The 23000-nt window shown below is 47.2% G+C and overlaps 1 protein-coding gene across 1 annotated transcript in view; it reads left to right on the forward strand.

The window, feature by feature from the left end:
• COPS3 (COP9 signalosome subunit 3) overlaps nt 1-23000 on the forward strand; it is a 351396-nt gene that overhangs the window by 146506 nt on the left and 181890 nt on the right. The window contains exon 5 of the mRNA XM_069645733.1: nt 2337-2429. Within this exon, the coding sequence (XP_069501834.1) occupies nt 2337-2429 (93 nt within the window). The remainder of the gene's footprint in view (nt 1-2336; nt 2430-23000) is intronic.

Raw genomic sequence — 23000 nt, forward strand, 5'->3', positions numbered from 1 at the left:
CTTGGTCTTAAGATTATCCTCCTCTTCCCTCCTCCTCCTCCATCATCCACCTTGGACCTGCCTCATCTCGGTCTTGCTCCAACTCTGGTTCCATCTTGCATATGGGGGACCACGTCTTGAGGAATAGACATCTGCTCCAATCTCTGGCATCCTTCCTTCTTTCTTCTGGTATGCACCCTAGAGGGTACCATTCGGCTTACTGCAGAGTGGTGGGGCATATGTGAACCTCTCTTGGTATCATTGTAGACTTGTCTGGAACTGAGTGAGTGGCTTAGGAGGGACCCTGCTGGAATAGTGAGGGCCACATTGTGCATATGAATTTCATGAGTCTTACCTTTACACCCTTTACTATACCTAGAGTTGACTTGTTGAGCGTAAGGGTCCTCGCTGGCATACAGGCCATGCATAGTCAGATAGCCATGTTTTGTCTATATCTTGTCCTTAGGTTTTGGTCGCCCTTTAAGCTGGTTTCCTGCTTACTCTGACTGCCATTGGGATCCTACCACCAACCTTCAGATACAGCTGTCCACCCACAGGAGCTGCATGGCTCTGGCAGGCAAGCTTTCCCTCTTCTGCTGACTGCATAACATACTAAAACAGTTTTGTATCCTGTCTGTACCCCAGTTTTCCTTTGGCAGGTCAAATACAGGGGGATGATTGAAGGGTGGCAGTTAAGGTGACTAAACCTTAAACAATTGTATAACCTAGTCATTATCATCATATCAGCAGTGGGCTAACACATGTCATTGGATTTGTCTTTTAAGGAAATAACTAAGCCACGTCTACCTGAATCGCCTATTTTTGGGAAGATTATTTTAGTGGATGCACGTGCAAGTGATTAACATTTACTATGAAGTGCTGGGAGGCTATATGAAGAAAATGTAGTGAATGCTATAAGAAATAATTGTAATTTAATATGATGAAGAGTTTGGCAGTAATTAGCCTTTCATTGGGGTGTAGTAGATTGGCACACATCTGTGCCTTAGGTGGTCCTGTGTGCAGGTGACACGATGAGGGGAAGACCATTGACATTTGTGGACTATACAGACAGGTGTGCGGGATATACCAAAAAAGATTTCTATCGTTATATTCTTGAAGGATTCTCAACCATATACTCCGACTGTAAAATGGTAGCATTACCTGGGGTATATTGCCACATTTGACATTGAAAGCTATACGTCTTTATTGTAGGGGATTGCTCACAAGGTTTTATATTTTCTAAACACCGTATACCATATCATGTCAGTAGGAAATAAGCCATATTCCACTGGATTGATGCCCCTGCACGACAGTAAAGCATTTCATCTGCCCCAGTGCAGACGGCCATGCTCTGCAAACAGACCTGTCTCATTGATGGTCTAACTGCTGGGTGTGGGGCAAGTCCCTGACAGTGAGAGCTGCACGCCTTTTGCTGTAACAAACCGTTTGTTCAAGTAGCAGCACTGAGCTCTGCAGTAAGCTTGTCACTAACAATAATAGTGCCAATCGCAGACCTAATACCGCATGATGCAGCAGTTGCTGGATTTTTTTTCTGTGACCGACCCACAGTTCCTAGTCTGTTGGGGACAAATACTGGGGGCACGGAAAATTAGGACCTAAAGGAGATTGGCAAGATGGCAGTTACTTTTCGTTATCTTTCCAGGGTTTTGTGGGGAGGGACAAAAGAGAAGGGTGTGGTGGGGAGGAAATAATGCTTTTTTAATTTTGGCAGTCTTCTGTAAGCTACCATCGTACCCCCATGGCCATGCCTTTTTGGTTTATGGGGGACCCTCAATGGGTAGGAAAGGCAAGGTGTGCAGTGGGGGCAGGGTGGTGTGCGTAGACAGCCTAAAACTATAGCGGGTAGGTATGGACACCTTGGTGAATTCTTCTGTGGGGTTTGAAATGAAAGACCTCTCGAGATTCGTTCTCGCTCAAGTATGTCTTCACTTGGAGAACCTCTGTCCAATGCATCCGTATTGGTGATGACTGTAGTTATACAATTCTGTATATTTTGTTCTTATTATCACAGGCCTGCAAACATTAATTGTGAGCAAGTATAGAGCGCCTGTGTACAGCTCAGTTGCTGGGGAAGGACATGTTCAAGATTTTGTGTTCACATGGAAGACGGTTAGGAGCATGCCAAAATAGCAATGTTATGCTTTCTGAGACACTTCCATTATAGGAAATACCTAATTGTAAAATAATTTTGAGATAAGTTAGCTTTCAACAAATTCACTAGCTGCTCGTGCCACAAAATACTTCAAGAGAACCAGTGAGTTTTGTATTTTATTTGTGCCTGCCAACATGAAATGCCATTTCCTGTCATTTTATCTGAACAATGTTGTTTCTGACAGCCTCTGCGCGGAATTGGTATTCTCAGGCAAGCCATCGACAAGATGCAGATGAACACGAACCAGTTGACCTCAATTCATGCAGATCTATGCCAGGTAAGTGACTGTTTTAAATTTCTGTTTGAGTTTCAAATTGGAAAGAGATGTATGGGTAAAAATGGGCCAACGTCGTCTTCTTGGCTCCCCCGGACCCTATTACCTTTCTCCTAAACCCACTCTCCTTCTACATACGTAAACCACCGTACTGTTTATATTTTTGCGGTAAAATGGATTTGTACAAAATGCAGCAAAAAATGTGTCAAAAAATGTAATTTGGCAAATGTGGGTAATACCAGTAACGTATTCTTATGCAATGAAAAGTTGGCTTCACAGTTTCGCCAGAGTTTTATTAGAATGCTTTCCATAGGTGGCCATTTTCTAAGCCTGCAACACACATTATACACGGAAAAGCCAGCTAATCCCATTCCTTCTGGGACAAGCACCTTGAAGAGAGGCTGAGAAGTCCACTGTTGCGATATAAAATTCCATCTGTATATGATGCCTGTTTAGGTAAAGAGCACATAATAGCACTTTGATAAGAAGAAAAAAAGGAGCGTAACATCCAAATAGTGTCACATATTTAATATCTCTTATACTTTTTAGGGATTTCTTAGGTTTTCACAAAGTAGGAGTGAATGGATTGCCTTTACGACTGCATGACCACGATTCCTCGTAATTTGCAAAGCCCTTGTCAATAGAAAAACACTAAACCTCCATGGGTAGGGTTTGTAAAAATAAAATCATGTGTTGTGAAGGCATCACAAAGTAAAACAGACAGCAGATTAAATTTTCTAAATAAATTGGTTTATTTTCTAAAAATGACAGGATGGAGTAAGGTCTAACTTGCCCTATGCCAAGGTGATATGGCCCTACCTAAAGAAACAGCTAGTCTGTGTAAGTAAGTCCAACTCAACAGTCTGTCTGTGTCCAAAAACTACACTTGCCCTCAGAACTAAAAAGGATCAATGTATAGGAATGTCCGCAACAAAAGAAAGTGTTCCAAATAACGTTCTGAGCTTCTACCAGCTCCTGGCTTGTTTTCCCTTCGCCAAGTTCAAAACGGTTCCAAAAAGGTCTCTGGGGAGGTGGAGATGTGGGAGGGAGGGAAGGTGGGGGGAAGGGGGTGTTCCCTTCCCCAAGAGGTCAACACAGTTCCCCAAGAGGTCAACACAGTTCACAAAGTCTTGTGGTTTCCCTTACTCAAGATGCCAGCTGTTCCAGGTTCAAAAGGCCTCAGGATTCCCCCCAAGAGTTCAGCTCTCTTCCAGTCTCGCAAGTACCATCAGTTCAAATCTGGTTCAGAACAGATTCAAACGGCCTCGGAGGGGGGGTGGTTCCTTTCCCTAAGAAGTTAGCTTTCTCAGCTTCCAAACTATTACCGGCTCAAATCTCTTGGCTTTCAAAAACCGTTCCAGTTCAACTTTGCAATTATCCAGGCTTTTCAATAGTTCACACAGATTGCTCTCTTTCTCATTCACTTCAGCAATCCTGTTCTAAAATGCAGCTTATTTCTTTGCTTTCCTTGACTCTTTCCAAGTAGGGGTCAATCGGTCTAGGCGCAGTTGTTGGACCACATAGTCCACCCATTTAAGGTCATGCAACCGATAACCCTTGGCACACTGTGGTGTTCTCCCTTTTTCCACCAACGTTTGGTATTCAATATCACTTGTTATACTTGTAGAAGCATTCATAACATTTTGCAGCTTGTTCGGCATTCAAAAACCCTCAGTTTGGGTTCCAAAATCAATTATCATAGGTTTCAGTTTGTTCAGTATTAACATGTGTGTTCTCGTAGCCCCTGGAGCGTTCCGGCATGAGTGTTCCCTTTATTCCACTCGCCGGCATCAAGCCTCTCCTCTGGACATTTTCTTTCTTCTTTCCAGGCTTCCCTTTGTTCCACTTGAGCTTTTCGGGAGCCCGGCAAGCAGCGCTCGCCGTCTTCGAACCTTGCTGCTTGTTGTGCGTAGCTCTGCTTTCCCTTCATGAACGCTACCAGTGGCCTGCACTGTTTGGGAGCTTTCAATGTCAGAAGACAGAAAATGTCTTCACTGTCGGCTCCATCAACGCCTAAGACTGGCTTCAAGAAATGTCTGTGGTTGGAAGATTTCAATCACCAACACCCGCCGCATATTCCTGTGGTGTCTCGGAACCGATTACCGTACCTCCGAGTGTAACTCATGTCAGGCGATGACCAAAAAGGCTCAGAGGGAGCGTAAAGATAAATTGGCGGTGGGTAGGTTACTTTCGAAATCTCCTTCGAAGTTCCAAAAAAAGAAAATCCGAAGAGTCGCGAGATGCTAGTCGACGGAAAAGGTCTAAAAGATCTCGATCAAGAAGTCGATCGTGCCATTCTTCTTCTTCTAAGAAGGCCAACAAACTGCGTCACAGGTCACCTTTGACCTCCAATGAGTCCTCAGCCAAGGTAATGAAATGTCAAACCAAGTCAGACTCCCCCGCAAAATGGGATGCATTTTGTAAAGAAATGTTAAAAATCTTTGAGAATGCGGCATTGAACCGCTCGAAGAAGAAGCAGAAAGTCCATGGCCCCCGCCAATCTGCATCAAGGCGGCAAAGGAAACTCTAAGACTAAACCTCATAAATCTGGAGTCCGAGGCATAAACCAGAGCTACATCGAGAGACATCTCGATCCGACAAGAAATCGTAGAGTGCTTCGACAAGCCAGGAATCCAGTCCTTCGAAGTTTCCTTCGAAGAAACATAAAAAGTCTCCGACCTCGCTAATGCCATCCCTTTATTCCACTCACCGGTATCAAGCCGCTCCTCTGGAAACTTTCTTTCTTCTTTCCGGGCTTCCCTTTGTTCCACTTGTGTTTTTCGTGAGCCCGGCAAGAAGCGCTCGCCGTCTTCAAACCTTGCTGCTTGTTGTGCATAGCTCTACTTTCCCTTCACGAAAGCTACCAGTGGCCTGCACTGTTTGGGAGCCTTCAGTGTCCCACAGTGTCACGCTTCCGTCAGTTACACACCACACTCCCACACATGTCCCCACATCATCTAGGTGTCCCGTAGCGCCCCCAGACCCTGTAGTCCCCTCCTCTGCTACTCATGTAGGGTGAGGGCCAAGTGAGCAGCTGACTCCCTGTTCTCCTCCGGGCCGTGTCACTCATGTGGGACGCAGCGGGCGCAGTGTTCGGTCCCAATTTCTTAATTGGCGCTTTGGGGAAAACATCCACGGACGATCGCGTCCGCGTCATGTGACACTTGGCTCCGGCTCACATGCTACGACTGTGTTTCACATGATACGGAAGCGCTCACTATTTAAACAGTGATTCACCCGCGGCTCCTTGCTTCACAGCTGTTCCTTGGAGCTCTGTACGGCGATTACAGATTATTGCTGCATCACGGATCTCACGACCTCGGAATACTCTCACTGACTCGATTTTGGATTTGCGCTTCTGTTGTGACTTTGTGCTCGGATTTCACAGACTGCTTGATCTCTGATTTGCTACACGTACTTCTTTTGGATTACCCTCTTGTCTTGGCACCCTGCTCCAGTTCTTCCATTAAGTACTTTGGCAACTCCAGGATACCTATCACAGGCCCTCTGGTTTTCTTCACGCCTCAGCTACAGGTGGGCCAGTCGCTGTTTGTTACACACGACTGTGATTCACCACTACTCACCCTACTTCCATCTGGGTTCCTGCTCACGTGTCCACCACGGAATCACTCCCTAGGTCCTCTGGGGTTAGGAGCTACATCACTACCCCTGCTAGGTAAACTGACTACAGTCTTTTGTGTGCTATTATGCTTACTGTGATCGTCTGGTGCTAACTGGCGTTTTGCTTTACAGTGGCCTTGGAGTTCCAGTGTTCTGCGGTTCCGGGCTTCGAGCATCTCCCACCTGTGGCCTCAAGGATTGCACAGAGAGTGATATTGCACTCTCTGTGTGGTACTTGGGGACGGAGGTCTCTCTAATCTTCACGACGTCAAGACGTGACCGACTGTGAGGCCATCTGTCGTGTGGGTTATGGAGGGCTCAGCGGAAGACCCCATGGCCGCCGTGGTTCAGGCGATCACAGTGTTAAGAGCTGACGTGGCTGCAGCCACCACAGCTATCCATCACTGCTTAGATTCCATACAGAGTGTTCGCCATCCCCTCCCCGCGGGTGCTGAATTCGGGGACGCAACCCCCCCCCCCTCCTCCTCCTCATGTTCCCAACATACAGAACCCCCTCCCCATGGTTATTCCCTCTCCTTTTCCGTTGGCAGCTCCCGAAAGATACCATAGGGACCCAAGAAAATTCTGCACCTTTCTCAATCAATGTAAGCTGCATTTCATATGTAGGCCTGCTGCTTTTCCTGATTCCACCACTAAATCGGCTTTTACGATGTCTCATTTGGCAGGCACTGCAGCTACCTGGGCCAACCCCCTTCTGGAAAGTGACAGTCCTACCTTTTATGACTTCGATCTCCTGGTGGCAGAGATGTCACAAGTCTTTGACACTCGACACAAGGTCCAGTCCTGGGATTTGGAGTTATTGGATCTTAACCGGGGTAGAGGAACACTCGTAGAGTACATCACCCATTTCAATCAGTCAGCAGAAACCTCATGGCCTGAAAATAAACAACACAACCCACTTATCAACTAGAAAATAAACTCGGTGCGCTTCAAATCCGTTATATGCCAGGATTTCTGCCTCCTGTTATCTCAAGCTGAGGAAACACCATCACAAGCTTTGGGGGCTATTGCACAACTTACTCTAGAGGAACCCCAGGCCTCTTCAGTGGACTCTCATGTGGTGGGTCTAGTAGTCTGGGGCATTCCGGAGGTTTACCAAGACTTCCGGGAAGTCTTTGATCAGGGATCCTCTGAGGTCCTCCCTCCTCATAGACCTTACGACTGTCCCATAGATCTGCTTCCTGATTCTGCAGTCCCGACTGGTCGCATCTATTCACGGTCCCCTTCTGAGGAACAAGCATTGAGAACCTACGTACAAAAATCCCTACAATTGGGTCATATACGTCCTTCCTTGTCACCTGCAGCCAGTCCGATCTTCTTTGTCCCCAAGAAAGAAGGAGATCTCCGCCCCTGTGTGGACTATCGTCATCTTAATGCCATCACTAAAAAAGACCAGTACCCCATACCCCTGATAACCCCCTTGCTTGACCGCCTAACTCATGCATCAGTGTATACTAAATTGGATCTAAGGGGGACCTAAAATCTGGTCTGTGTCCCAAAAGGGGACGAGTGGAAGACTGCTTTTTGTACTCGCTATGGGCTTTACGAATATATGGTCATGCCATTTGGTCTGTGCAATGCCCCTGCCACGTTTCAGCGTTTCATGAACAAAGTCTTTACCGGTATATTAGATGTGTTCATGGTCGTCTATTTGGACGACATTCTCGTATTTTCACAGACTATGGAGGAACATTTGTTTCATGTATGAGAAGTACTGTCCCGTTTACGTAAACATACCCTTTTTGCAAAGCCCAAGAAGTGTCAGTTCCATGTCGACTACTTGGGTTTCCATATCACGCCAGACGGTTTAGCCATGAACCAGGCCAAAGTTAGGTCAGTGTTGGACTGGCCGATACCAACTAACCTCAAAGCATTAGTCTTTCTTGGGGCTTGCCAACTTTTATCAGCGTTTTATATTTGGCTTCTCCTCCATTGTGGTTCCTCTCACTGCTTTGACCAGTCCTCGTGTCCCTTACCTTTGGTCGGAGGAACATCAGCTTGCTTTTGAAACACTGAAATCGGCTTTCCTTCAACATCCGGACCCAGAGTTACCATTCATAGTGGAGGCGGACGCATCCTCGTTTGCCCTGGGAGCGATTCTTTCTCAAGAATACCCCTCCACAGGCCACTTACATCCCGTCGCATTCCATTCTCGTAAATTCACCCCCACTGAAAGCCACTATACAGTAACCGAAAAGGAGTTGTTCGTGGTGAAAAACGTCTTCCAAGTGTGGCGTCACCACCTCTTGTGTGCTAAACACCGAACAACTGTGTTTTCGGATCACCAAAACCTCCAAGACCTGGCCTCACTCAAGTGTGTTAATAGTAGACAGGTTAGGTGGCACTTGTTTTTTGCTGCTTACGATTTCCAAATCAAACACCGATCAGGTATCACTTATGGGAAGGCTGATGCGTTCTCCCGTTCCCCTGGGGGCGTTTCACTCCCTGTATACCCTGAGTCCTTATTGGACAAACAAATATGCCTTTGTACTCCTCCCCTTCCCCTCTTGGACTCTATCCGTAATTGGGTATCCGCCCACCCAGACTTGCTCTCGGAATGGCACCCTGTGTTTCATGACGGGTTACCTTTTGTACATGATAGACTCCTTTACCCAAGACAGTCGCCCGTAACATCGCCCTGGAGTGGTCCCATGATCTAGCCATAAATGGCCATCCTGGTCAGAGAAGGACGTTATCTCTCCTAAAGTGATGGTGTTGTGGCCTTCCATGAGACGGGACGTCGAATGCTATGTGAACACTTGCTCCGTCTGTGCCCAGTGCAAGCACCAGAAGGGACGTCCACTAGGCCTCTTATGACCACTACCCATACCCTCAAAGCCATGGCATACCCTCACCATGGACTTTGTAACGGACCTACCGAGGGTGCAGGGATTCGACTCCATCTGGGTGGTTTTGGATTCCTTTACAAAAATGGCATGGTTCATTCCGTGTGCGGGCATTCCCTCCGCTCCTGCCCTGGCTGGGTTGTTTTTTCAAGTCTGTGGTCTGCTTGTTTGGGTTACCTTCTATTTTGGTTTCCGATAGGGGTTCCCAATTTACGTCACGCTTCTGGCGAGCCTTGACTAAGTTGATGGATATAGACTCTCGTTACTCCACGGCCTACCATCCGGAGACGGACGGGCAGACCGAGCGAGTCATCCAGACCATGGAACAATACCTGCATTGTTTGACACTTCAGCATCAACAGTCTTGGTTTCATGTCCTGCATCTGGCTGAGTTCGCATACAACGCTGTGCATTCTTCCACTGGCTTCTCCCCCGTTCTACGCCCTCTATGGTCCTGCCTATCCCCGATTTCTCACTCTCTGGTAATCCACCTGCTACCGCCTGTGTCCGGGATTTGTTCGCCGTCCACTCGCAGAGCCTGGTTCATCTCAGGAAGGCTCAGGCTTCTTTGAAATCCGTGATGGACCGGAAGCGTTCGGCGGCCCCGGTCCATTCCATGGGGGATAGGGTCTGGCTGTCCACTCGCCATCTCAAGTTGCCAGGGTGCCGCAAGTTGTTGCCCCGTTTTGTTGGACCTTATGTGGTCTCCCGTGGGATCAACCTGTGACTTATCCGCTCCTGGTCCCTGCTTCTTGGCGGCTTCAGCCGGTGTTTCACTCCTCCTTGCTCAAGCCTTGTCCCGCTCCTACCCGTCTCCGCTCCCCGGCTGCTCCGGTTTTCCTGGATTCCCCTGATGTGTTCGTTGTCTCTGGCATACTGGGATCTCGTGTTTTCAGGGGTTTCCAGCAGTACTTGCTGGATTGGGAGGGTTATGGTCCCAAGGAACGCTCCTGGGTCCCTGCTAGGGATGTCCATGCTCCCCGTCTGCTCTCGTTTCCATAGGGATCATCCTTCCTGCCCACGGGGTCGTGGGCCTTTTGAGGGGGGGGGGCCTCTGTCACGCTCCCGTCAGTTACACACCACACTCCCACACATGTCCCCACATCATCTAGGTGTCCCGTATCGCCCTCAGGTCCCGTAGTCCACTCCTCTGCTACTCATGTAGGGTGGGGGCCACGTGAGCAGCTGACTCCCCGTTCTCCTCCGGGCCGTGTCACTCATGTGGGACGCGGCGGGCGCAGTGTTCAGTCCCGATTGTCTCCCTTCCTTAATTGGCGCTTGCCATGGCGCATGGGGGAATCCATCCGCGGACGATTGCGTCCGTGTCACGTGACACTTGGCTCCCGCTCACGTGCTACGACTGTGCGTCACATGATACGGAAGCGCTCACTATTTAAACAGTGATTCGCCCGCTCCTCCTTGCTTCATAGCTGTTCCTTGGAGCTCTGTACGGCGATTACAGATTATTCCTGCATCACAGACCTCACGATCTCGGAATACTCTCACAGACTCGATTTTGGATTTGCGCTTCTGTTGTGACTACGTGCTCGGATTTCACGGACTGCTTGATCTCGGATTTGCTACACAGACTTCTTTTGGATTACCCTCTTGTCTTGGCGCCCTGCTCCAGTTCTTCCATTAAGTACTTTGGCAACTCCAGGATACCTATCACTGACCCTCTGGTTTTCTTCACGCCCTTGCTACAGGTGGGCCAGTCGCTGTTTGTTACACACAACTGTGATTCACCACTAATCACCCTACTTCCATCTGGGTTCCTGCTCACGTTTCCCCCACGGAATCACTCCCTAGGTCCTCTGGGGTTAGGAGCTACATCACTGCCCCTGCTAGGTAAGCTGATTACAGTATTTTGTGTGCTATTATGCTTACTGTGATCGTCTGGTGCTAACTGGCATTTTGCTTTACAGTAGCCTTGGGGTTCCATTGTTCCGCGGTTCCGGGCTTCGAGCATCTCCCACCTGTGGCCTCAAGGATTGCACACAGAGTGATATTTCATTCTCTCTGTGTGGTACTTGGGGACAGAGGTCTCTCTAATCTTTACGACAGTCAAGACGTGACACACAGCTACGGCTGTGGACACAAGGAAAGGAGCACTGTAGGCATCTCAACCCTCTCAAGGCCCCCTCGGGCCCCAGTGTCACTTTCACTGGTTTCATGTAATAATGTCCCCGCAAAAATGTCTCCTGACAAAAAAGTTGCTGTTTTTTGCAGAAACATTATTACATTTATAAGGGGAGCAGGGGACATCCCTGCAACCTGTCCCCATACATAATGTCACCAATGGCTTTTCCTAGCGACATTATGTATGGGAACATAATGTATGGAGACATTACCTTATACCCTTTCACCCTCCTGCTGCATACAGCGTCTTTCTCGCTGGCCCCTCTCCAGCCTGCTCCATGTCTGCAGCCGCCTCCTTTCTTCCAGGCAGGTTTCTCTCCCTTCCTCTCTGGCGGTCTCTCCTTTGTATGCACCTGTGGCCTGTTCAATGGTTTCAGGTGCAAATCCTTGTCTTCAATTGTCTGACCATAATTAAGCCTATTACCTGGACATGCCTGACCTTGCACTGGCACTCCTCTACAGTCCCCTTCCTCGTCTCAGTACCAAATTGGTGTGAGTGATGGGGAGTGTTCATAACTCCATGTCGCCTCCTCCTCATCCCAGTTTTAAAGGGAAATGGTTGTGGGATGTATAAGAAAGAGGGAATGACTGGCAACCTACCAAGTCCGGCGGAGGATAGGGTTCATTCTGACGAGGGGAAGGGGGATACCATATCTCACCCAAAGACATCCAATCCCCACTCACCAAGGTCCCTCCACCCAGGTGATCCTCCCTCGTATATCCACCCTCAGGGTCGTGCTCCAAAAGCGATGGCCTTTCCCAGGCCACCTTTGAGGAGGATCATGGGGGGAGTAGAAGTGAGAATGTCCTCAGGTGCCTCTCATACTCTTCCCTTATGCAGGTTGGACTTGAATGTTTGACATGGAAACCTGGAGAGAAAGTTGACATTGCCCTGGTCTCGACCCTTTCCACGTTCCACTGTGAAACAGTTTGGCTGAAAGTCCAGGAACCACTGCATAACTCTTGGATTGGACTCTTTTCTTTGACCAATCCATACTAAAGGGGAGTGGTCTGTGATTGGTCGAGATTTGCGGCCTAATAGGTAGTATTTGAGATGGAGTACAGCCCACTTAATTGCCAGTGTCTCAATCTCAATAACTGAGTAGTTCTCTCTGGGAAACCGCTTCCTACTGATATATGTCGGGTGTTGTAGTCCATCATGATTTTGAGATAGAATGGCTCCTAGTCCCATCAAGGAAGCATCAGTCTGTAAGATGAATTCCTTGGAGAAATCCGCTACTTTAAAAATGGAGCTGTTTTAGAGTGGTGTAACAAACTTCACCCTCTTCATCCCACCTGGTCTTTTAGGGCTCACCATTTTTCAGTTTGTGATGCGTGATGTTTTGCCCGAAAATTTTGGGATAAACCAGCCGTAGTAGCCGATAATCCCCAAAAAGGGCCTCCAATCTTTTTTGTTTTTGGGGTGGGGGGTATCGAGAACAGCTGTCACTTTTGCCTGCTGAGGTTGCACAGTCCCGTTGCCCACGAAGAACCCTAGGTATTTTACTGCAGATTGAGCCATTTTGTATTTTCTGGGTTTGTGGTTAGGCCTGCTTTTCTTAATACTCGCATGACTTTGTACAGGTAATACAGATGATCTTCCCAAGTTTTACTGTGTATCTCAATATCGTCTATATAGGCGGTGCAAAAGTTCAAGTAGGGTTATAGAATTTTTTCCCTTTAATCTCCTAAATGTTGAGTGAGCCCCATCTAGACCGAATGACAATACTTTAAATTGAAACAGACCTATAGGAGTAGCAAAGGCAGTTTCCAAATGGATTGTGTCCTCCCACGTATTCCTTATACATTTTAGTAAATCTTTTTTTGAAAACATTTTATTTAGTTTAACAAATCGACAACATACAATGGACAGGTGTGCATTACAACAATACCACACGTGGTTATACAACTTGTTTTGGCTGGGAATGAGCTAGTGCTCCTTCCCGACCCTCCGTCCTGGGCGCCCTTGCATAGATCTGCTTGCAGTCGTGTTCGCCCCCAGCCAGGAGTCTAATAATCGCTTCCATCCCCCCGCTCAAGCAGGTCACAGTTCCTTTTGGTCGAGTTCCTGCATCTGGCGTGCACTGTCCGTATGGACGTCTCCCATCTGAAAAGAGGTTCTCTTCTCGTGTCCTCGTCCAAACACTTGCTTTTGGCTATTCTGTGCATAACTACTTTGTGTACTTTTGGCTTATGGTATGCAGTTGGGATCACAGCAGGTCTCCCAGACGTATGGGTGTGCCCTGTGGCCACTTGGGTTCTGTGTCTCGGTGCCGTTTCCCACGTTACCTGCGGTGGTTGTTTGGCTTTTCACTTTCTGTCAGTAACGGCAGTAAAAGCAGTCTGTCACAGTCTAGGCTTCCTCAACATGTGTCTGAATGGGATTTGGCCAGTCAACTACCCGTTGTTGCACCGGCGACTTCTGCAATCTAGGTGCAGGCATCTATCCTTTGCTTGGTGTCCTCTTTGTATCGCACAGTGCATCAGCTGCGTCTCTCTGGCCGATGCGCGTCCTCTGCAAATGTTGCATTCACTGCCTGATGCGTGCAGACAGGGTAATGACTCCATGAGCGTTGGGGCCTCCCCCTTGGCGTGCCTGGGTTCAGCGTTCGGACGCTGTGTACCTGTTCTCCCAGTCTAATGTGACAAATGGGTATATGCCAGGCCCCACAGCTGCTGCTGCTTTGTGGGTTCAGTAGTCTGTGCACCATGGGATTCTTCCCCCTCACTCCTTAGCACACGTTCCGCTGGGGCAGCGCCACCTGGTCCTCTGAGCTCTGTCCCCCTTGTTCCTGATGACTCCTCAACACGTCATGACCGGGGTGGTGCTTTCGCTGGGCCGCCGTTCTTCCACACGCGATGCCCAAGGGCTCCTCTAGTCACCATTTCTTCTATCGCTGCGCCGCCGCTCTTCTCCCTTTCTTAGGCTCTATCTGTTTTGGGCTGCCAGCTCGTTTCCCACGCATGCCGACACCGAACCTCCACCTTGCCCCTGGGCTCCTCCTCTGCTTCCGGATATGTGTGGCCCAGCTCTCAGCCAGTGCGATCGGGATCCCCAGCCGCCATTTTGGTCACCGGGTTTGGGATTTTCGGTCGCTTCGTTCTTCCCAGCTTCAACACACGGGCTACTTCCCTGCAATGCCGCACAGAATCGGGGGGGTAGTTACTATCCTTTTTTAGGAACTAGCGGGAGCTCTACAGGAGTTGCTGCCTCACTGCAGGCCGGCTGGCCACGCCCCAACCCCACTTATTCCTCATCTTATGATAAATATCCTTCCAGCTTCAGCTGGTTTGGAATGTTCTTTCAAAAGTGGGGTGCTGTGTGCCGTCGCGTCTATGTCTGTCGAGGGCCTCCATTCGACTGTCGACATAATCATTAGTATAAATGGCGCACGCAGCGCCTGTTGGCTTCAGTTCCGTTTTTTCTAAGCAATCGCTTCGAAGAATTCCGGCGCGCTTTGGTTCTTTACTGAACTTAGTCACTAATTTTCTGTACGAAAATGTCTTCACTGTTGGCTCCATCAACGCCTAAGACTGGCTTCAAGAAATGTCTGTGGTTCGAAGATTTCCATCACCAACACCCACCGCATATTCCTGTGGTGTCTCGGAACCGATTACCGTACATCCGAGTGTAACTCATGTCAGGTGATGACCAAAAAGGCTCAGAGGGAGCGTAAAGATAAATTGGCGGTGGGTAGGTTACTTTCGAAGTCTCCTTCGAGTTCCAAAAAAAGAAAATCCGAAGAGTCGCAAGATGCTAGTCGACGGAAAAGGTCTAAAAGATCTCGATCAAGAAGTCGATTGTGCCATTCTTCTTCCAAGAAATGGCGTCACAGGTCACCTTTGACCTCTAGTGATTTCTCGTCCAAGGTAATTAAATGTTCATCCAAGTCAGACTTCCACCCCCCGCCCCCACACCCCTCCCAAATGGGATGCATTTTGTAAAGAAATGTTAAAAATCTTTGAGAATGCGGCTTTGAACCGCTCGAAGGAGAAGCAGAAAGTCCATGGCCCTGCCAATCTGCATCAAGGCGGCAAAGGGAAGTCGAAGACTAAACCTTATAAATCTTCGAGTCCGAGGCATAAGCCGGAACTACATCGAGAGACCTCTCGATCCGACAAGAAATCGTAGAGTGCTTCGACAAGCCAGGAATCCAGTCCTTCGAAGTTTCTTCGAAGAAACCTAAAAACCCGGCAACTCCGGCCTCACTAATGCCATCAGCATTAGAGCCGTTGATGCCATTGTCGAAATTGACTCTGGCAAAATCAACACCAACTTCGAAGTCGTTGTTGATGATTTCTTCGAAGTTGTCGAAGCCTATGGTTACGCAGGAAAAGGATGTTCCTCCAACATATTCCACATCGCCCTCTCAGCCTGCCCCTCTGGAGAATTTCCTATGCGATTGCAGTTTGCGTTTCCGCAAGGCTATGTGCAGTCAAGCGGGCATGAGACTGGTGCCACACGTTCTGAGGCAAAACACTTAAACTGAGGCTACGTGCGCCGTGCATCATATTTATAACATCCGGTGATGTCCCTCGACGCAGGCCTTTGAGGGACATCTACCGGACGGCATCGACGCAGGACGCCCTCTGCTGAAAAAGTTTCCGAAGTGCACAGCTGTGGACATTGCATGTCAAAGATGTAGAATACGTTAGAGGAAGATCCAGTCGAAAGAAAGTTACCAGTTGGTAAATAACTTGTTCATCTGGACTGGAATACCCAGGGCAGGACTGAAGACAACAGGGAAACTCTAGCTTTGAAGTGGGAAAACAAGGGTAGAATAGAAGACAGATTACAAGGAATGTGTTGCTCTGAACTGGTATAATGAGGGCTGGACAGAAGACAGATAAACAAGGAAACTGTAGCTCTGAAGTGGGATAACGAGGGCAGAACAGACGACGGATACAAGGAAACCCAGGACTGGAACTTGGAAGCTAAAGCCAGGAACCACAGACTGAAGGAAAGGAAGAGGAAGAAGGAACAGCAGGCAGGGAGCCAGATAATAGGAGGTAGACAGCAAGGGAGGGAGCCCAGAGGAGCAGGACAGAAGGCAGAGGAGAGTGGCAGGGCTGCCAGGCAGGGAGCACCGGAACAGGAGCCGGATCTGCCTGCAACAGGAAACAGCAGAATATTGTGGCTAAAGGCAAAAAGGGCTGGGAGCAAACTCAATGCAAGAGACCTGTGCTCCTGCAGACAGTTGCTTAAATACTGCCCTTTCGCTGAAGCAGGCTAATTAGCAGCACCTGGATCAGCACACCTGAAGGTAATCTGCCTCCCCTTCTCTGGTCCTGGGAAGGTGAAAGTAGCACTGATCTCTAGGGCTTCTGGGGATTGTGGTACCAACAATGATGCATAGGAATAACCAGGAAAGAACTGCTGCAAAGTGCATTCTGGGAATTGAAGTCCACGTTTTCGGAAATACAGATTTCGGAAAGGAAATGTCAAATAATGATTTTGGGGCTTCTCTGATGATGGTATAAAGCACCCCGCAGGTCTGAAGACAGCGCCACCCAGAGGCAGAGACGCAGAAGCATGACGGGTATAAATAACTTCGCTTATTATCTGCTAGCCCAAAGTGTCCCTTGTAAGCACTTCTCAAAAAATGGCACTTGGCACTGCTTTGAAGTTTAAATTTGACAATTTGTATTGCAATTCAATGATTTCATTCATCACGACTTTGGGATTGTGAGTGTGTTAGTAGAAGTGAAATGATACAAAAGCTGTCCCAACTGCATGGCCAACAATTTCGCTCTCTGAGCTTTGTCAAGGCAATGCATAATAAACATCTAAAGCAATAGTAAATGTTTCCTTATTAATTTCAAGTTACCCAGGGTAAAGAAGTATCCCTACAGCACTACCTAAGCCAGAAAGGTGGAAGAGCTGACCCCCTTGGGATGCGGGTGAAGCAAAAGCTTGCTAACACCCTGGCAGAGAGACCAGGACAGACGCAGGTACCCTGAAGAGAAGAGGTGGAAAAAAGCCAAGTCAAGCCCCCAGAAAGAGAGTGGTTAAAGAGAGAAATTGCACCACCCAAACAAGTGAGAATACCCCATGAGGGTGTAAAAGACCGAAGCTACAGAGACTGACAAGAACACCTGAAGGAAGACTGGGATAAGGTCAAATAGAGAAAGAAGCAGAAAGGACCCCAAGAGGAGTTGCACACAAGATCCCTGAAGCAGAAGAGTGGCAGAAGCTAAAGGCTGCGGATGAAAGAAAGAGCGGGAGAAACTTAGAAGCCCAACATGAGGCTGGGGCAACATACTAAGCAACCAAGAGAGTGAGGGATTGTGAATTAACCAAAGGGCTAAGACAAAGAACCAAAGCGAAGACCCAGCTAATCCTGGCCTAAGAGGCCCTTCACTGCTGCTTGTCTACGAGGACTTTAGATATTTTCCCCTCAAAACGTTTCCATCTAAGGGAAGGACTTTAAGTTTTTCTTCATTGCACCAATTGATTTGGCTATTCTGACAACTCACTTTTTAGGGATTCAGGAAACCTTCATATTAAGGTAAGGGCTAGTTGTGACAGGTGAATTTACTAGTGCTTTTTTAGTACTTTGGGTGCCTTTTTGATACTATAGGTGAAGTGCACCCTACATTTGCGTTATTTACACTTGTATGGACTTCTAAATCATTTGCATTTGTAAACTTTGCTTTATTCCTCAAACCTGGTTTTGTCTTACTTTTTTAATAGAGTTCTTTGAAAAGATTCCAGGTCTGAGAACCTTCTGTTAGCTGTGTTGTCACAATAGCTAAGAGTGGCAGTAATATTCAACAACAAGGTGGAGAGATCAGCGATGATCGTATACCAGGTCAGGGACACAGCGAACATAACCACATATTGATCAGCCCAGCACACTGCTTGAGCCTCAAGTCCATTACTGATACCTTTTATGAACAGTCTCCCAGAGGGGGGAGGGTCTTTTGGTTCCCTTATAAACCTTTTTAAGGATTTGCCGTCCATTACTGGCTTCTTTGTAAGCCAAGCTTCATGAGGGATGAGTATATTAAAGTCAGACAAATTTAAGGAAGTTGAAGCTGGGTTAAAGAAGCTGCTGTCTACTCTTAAACTACACGATAAGTGAAAAAAGGTTTTTTCTAAAGATGGATTTGGTCGAGATGGGATCGTAAACTCGGAAAAGGGAGTGTGGAAGTCAACACCAATCAATAAATTGCTCATTGATGCCAATGTCATTTAGCAACACTATTCTTGAACCAGATCTTTCTGACTGCAAAATCACCATGTGGGCGGGGCAAACTAGTTTCCCTTTAGCGAGGCACATACTTCACCCTGCCTCTGTCGTGGTGCAAAAATATTTTGGTTGACCATTTGGATTATGAACACATCATACCCCATGAATAAAAATGATTCAAATTTATATAATTTGACTTTATACACAACTGGATGTAATGTGTAGTACCACACAATTAGCCCTTCTTATATCAGTGAATTTGACTTACAATAAGTCTGAAGAAGAAATCCGTCTCAATTGTGGAATTTTTGAAAATAGAGCAAGGAGATTTGAACAATTTAGGGTTCTCTGAGTATTTGGAAAAAAAATGGATTCCACTCAAATGTCAGTAGATAGCCTCTAGATTAGATGTCTAATAACAGAGATCCTTATGGTCCTCTTTCACCCGATTCATTTAAATCAGCCTTATGAAATCGTAAACCTTTTCTGAGATTGACTGCAGACACATCAATGGAGGAGGCTGTTAAATCAGCAATTGGATCAATCAGTGGAGATGTACTAGACTGCGACCACAAGACTGGAATTGTAGTGGTCTTCGGCAAGTTTGTCGATTTAAACACAAGTGGTGATCGACCATTTTAACATGGATTGTTTTCCACCTATGCTAGGTTACTTTACAGTACTATCAAATCTGAAACTGGTGTAATTGTGCCAAATGCCAGTTCCCACTATTCTACTTCATGCACTTATCTAGTATGAATGACACCGGTATAGAAACAATTACTACTTGGATTACTGATATGTGGTGTTCGTCTCAGGAGGATATCTCGGGGGCAACGTGCTCGCCCTGGAAGCAAGACGCCACGGAGCAACACAGGTTCGATCCCCAGGTCTGCGCTTAGAAACCTCTGGGTATTAAGCGTGTTATAAATAACCAATCATATCATGTTCTGTTATGGAGTCTGATCACCCTCAGAATGTTTTCCAAGGACTCGAGGTAAAGGTGGGAAGGATACCAGCCAAGCAGCAGGCCCACCCTGAGCTGTGGTGAAAAAAGAAATAGTTGGACATAATGGCATTGAAATACAGACAAAAGGACTGTATCAGTTGTAATGACTCTGATGCCACAACTGCTTTCCCAATGCTAGCATCTTCCCATGTGGCCAGGGGACAGCAGCTGCTACCTGATCCTGAACAGGAGCGAGAGGACGACACAGGGAGAAGGGATAACCCTTGTCATGCTGGCCGAGGCAGCCTTCCCTCAGAGTACTAGGCTTTCTGTGGCTGGGGAGCAGTATCCCCGGACGTGAAGTCAGCTGCGGAAGTGGCTATCTCTGAGAAGCCAGAAGTTGGAGGGGAGGAGGGGGGAGAAGAGCGGGAAGCGAGAGGCGAATGAAGTCACCTCCGAGAATTGAGAACCTGGTGGAGAAGCGCCCGGGAAGCAAGCAGCAAGGAAGCCGCCAACCACCGAAGAAACCCGAACGCCACTAACCGGAAGGAGAGAAACAAGCCTACCTGAACAACGCGCCCCGAAGAAACAGGTATGCTGAGGGACACACCGGTGCTAGATGTCCGGGAGGCTATGGGGAAGAATGAACAAATAAGAATAATGGGGCGAAGGACCCTAAAGGAGAAAGTGAGCCAAAACATATGTAATGGATATTGGCAAAGAGGGAAACTAAGACATTGTAATGAAAATAGGTGGACATTGTTAGAGGAGTTTTCCCAAAGTCCACTGTTTTTGGATCCCCCAACTCTTAGTATAAGTCTGTACTACTCATGAAACCTTGACAGAGTGGCAGAGCAGTCAGGCTTATCATAAGTGGAAGATGTGATCTGTAGGCAAGTACACTGAACCTAGTTAGTAATGCAATTCAAAGAAACAAACACACATTTATATTAAAATATAGACTTATTATATTTACACAAGAATCACTTTTCAATACTTAGCACAATAAACTAAATAATTCAGGAATACTTTTCAAACGCTACTGCTTAGTTTGTAGTTCCTTGCGGTTACAATTGTTACAGATTTTGACAGGTCTACCATATTATCGGTTGGAACGCGCACTTGCAAATTTTAGGAGAAATGTGGGAAGTACAATTTACTCTGCAAACCTACATATGATAATGACTTTTTGGAAGGCAAAATAGCTGTTTAGTGTAATACTAGCAAGGCTTAAGGTCATAAAAGCGGTATCTTTGCCCATCAAGGTTTTTAAGGTCCAAAACGCATCCCTAGCTAAAGGCAGTTTCGGAGACGGCTCAGAGTCTTGACAAATCCTGTGGATATTTTCTTGTCTCTAATATGCAAGAGGATACAACCAAAGTTGGAGACCCGGTTAAATGACTCGCTAAAAGGGACCAAGCAGCAGCTTGGGTCGGATGTAAGTGTGCACTCCAACGCTCTGGAGTGACTTTCTGGATTAAGGTAAGCACTGTACCTTTTGGTTTGAAGAAATGTTTGTGGCTAGATTCTCCTCTCTGTGGCAGCTCTGGACCCGACCTCTGGATTCCTTGGTCTGATGATGAAAGGCAGGACAATGGACATGATCTCTCAGCAGCAGTCTCGTGGGAGGACCTGTGGCACGGATTTCAGCAACTTCTCTGATCACTCTGCGGTTTTGGCATCTTTTCTGCAGCACCAACAAAGCACACGATTCGCCCGGTCAATATTCTTTGATTTCTATGGTCCAGCACTCTGCTGAGGGGACCTTGGATGGGTCGGATTGGGCTTCTGGAGGTTCACATGGAGCTCGGCAAAGACTTAAACAGATTCAGCCTTTCCACAACAATGCCCCTGTATTGGGTCTGAGGTCTCCTGGTTTGGGTTTTCGCAGCTCTAGAAAGTCACAGGACCTCGGGAGATGGCTCTGATTAAAATTAGTCTTGGGACTGGGCGTTCCCACCAGTCAAAGGGAGGAGCCTGCTTCTTGAGAGTTCCTCTGTCGCACAGACAACTGGGTCAGGAGTGCAGTGGTCGCTTCAGTGTTGCAAAGGGTCTGCCAGCATCTCTGGTAGTCTTCTTCTTCGGGTACTTCAGCTTGCTGTGGTCAACTTGCCTTTCAACTCAGGAACCTCACCTTTTATTCACTTTCAGCTCACACTTCTCTATAATCTCTCAGCAATTTACAGAAAGAGGCGTATGGCTGTCCAGTCAGGACATCCAGACCCCCACTGGGAGCTGGTCCCATTCAGGCACTCGGGCAGGGGAGTGAGTAACTCCTTCCACACTTCCTGCCTGCCCAGACTCACTGGAGCCTGTGCGGAGACACCCAGGGGTTCCCGCCAAAGGCAAAGTACAAAAACCGAGACCTCTCCCTCCCAGAATGGTGGAAGAAGGGCTAACCAAGAACAACCATCCTAGAAATGGTGAAAAAAGAAAGTAGCCACCAAGTTTGTATTTGGGTAACCCTATTGTGGACAACCGGGGCTATGGACATAGCATGCGGTAGAAAATTATACAATAGTTGGTTGAACACATCCACTGCCACCAGCCATAACTATAGGGTTATCTTTGCGACTAAAAAGTCACAGGAGGATACTAGGCACTCAACATAGGGTGGTGTGTGCCAATCTCAGAATATTCAATTTTTAGGTGAGATACTAAATATCGCTCTATCCTTAAGGACTGTAGGATAAAGAAAATAATATCTAAGGACAACCCAAAGGGCCCCCAGCAACACTGCCCATATGGAACTGTGTGCTGCAATGGTAAAATACAGATGCCTGAAAGAGGAAAGTACACTCCATAGGACAGGTAAAACACAGAGAACAGAGTTCCAAAAGACGGACACATAAAAATCAATGAGTGGGAAAAGGCTCCACTCATTGAGATTAAAGAAGTCTAGCAAAAAGTGCTGGGGGTTTCACAAGGAGAGTGGATGAAGCATAAAAATGATAAATCCCCTTAAGAGACATTAAGTGTGGAGCCTGCCACCAAATATTATTGTGAATTATGTTTGCAAGTTCTTCCAGTGAGATGTATGATACAGTCCTGGAAAGAGAGCATACCCGGCACAGCAGATCGGTCACGGTGACATTTGCAAGTGGGTTGAATAAAGCTCATGAAGGAAAAGCCCTGGCAAGAGAGCATACCAGGCACAACTAAGTTTGTGAGACTATTAAATGACGCATTAAAGAAGAAAGCCCTGACAGGATAGTGGATTATAGCAGGCAAAGAGAAGTTTACAAGCATTGTTAAATGAAGTATGGTCTCGGCAGGAGAGAATACCAGGTAAAGCCGAGTTGCTTAACATACAGGTCACTTTTGTTGTTGTACAGAGACATTTAAGGAAAAATCATACCCTTAATTATGTTGGTGAAGAGAAACCCTGGGGAAGGGAATACTGCCCTACACCTGTTGATTGTATCCATTGGAACTATTGTTGACGTTACACCTTTACTTTTGAACTTGAACAATATGTGCACTACTTACTGTTTATAGTGTGAGGGCTAGAATAGGATTTCGGACACAGGACATTATGACTTGGACATCTTGATAATGGACAGACCCTTCGTTTTTGTTAAGGCAGGGAAAACGCCTCCTAGCATATGGATAGCAAGGCCTTGTCCAGCCCCTTATTTGTTAAATAAAAGTTTGTAGCTAAAACCTTGAGCTCTCTTTGTCCGTGTCTCATTCCTGGATCTTCACACAGTACAAAAATTGACATACGGTATGATTGTATGAGACTTATAAACCTAGACACCGGCTCAGAAGTCCTCCATGGTATGATATGGTAGAGGAATCAAGT

This window comes from Ambystoma mexicanum, chromosome 2p, assembly GCF_040938575.1.
Source record: "Ambystoma mexicanum isolate Mex_15411 chromosome 2p, UKY_AmexF1_1, whole genome shotgun sequence".
Lineage (NCBI taxonomy): Eukaryota > Metazoa > Chordata > Amphibia > Caudata > Ambystomatidae > Ambystoma > Ambystoma mexicanum.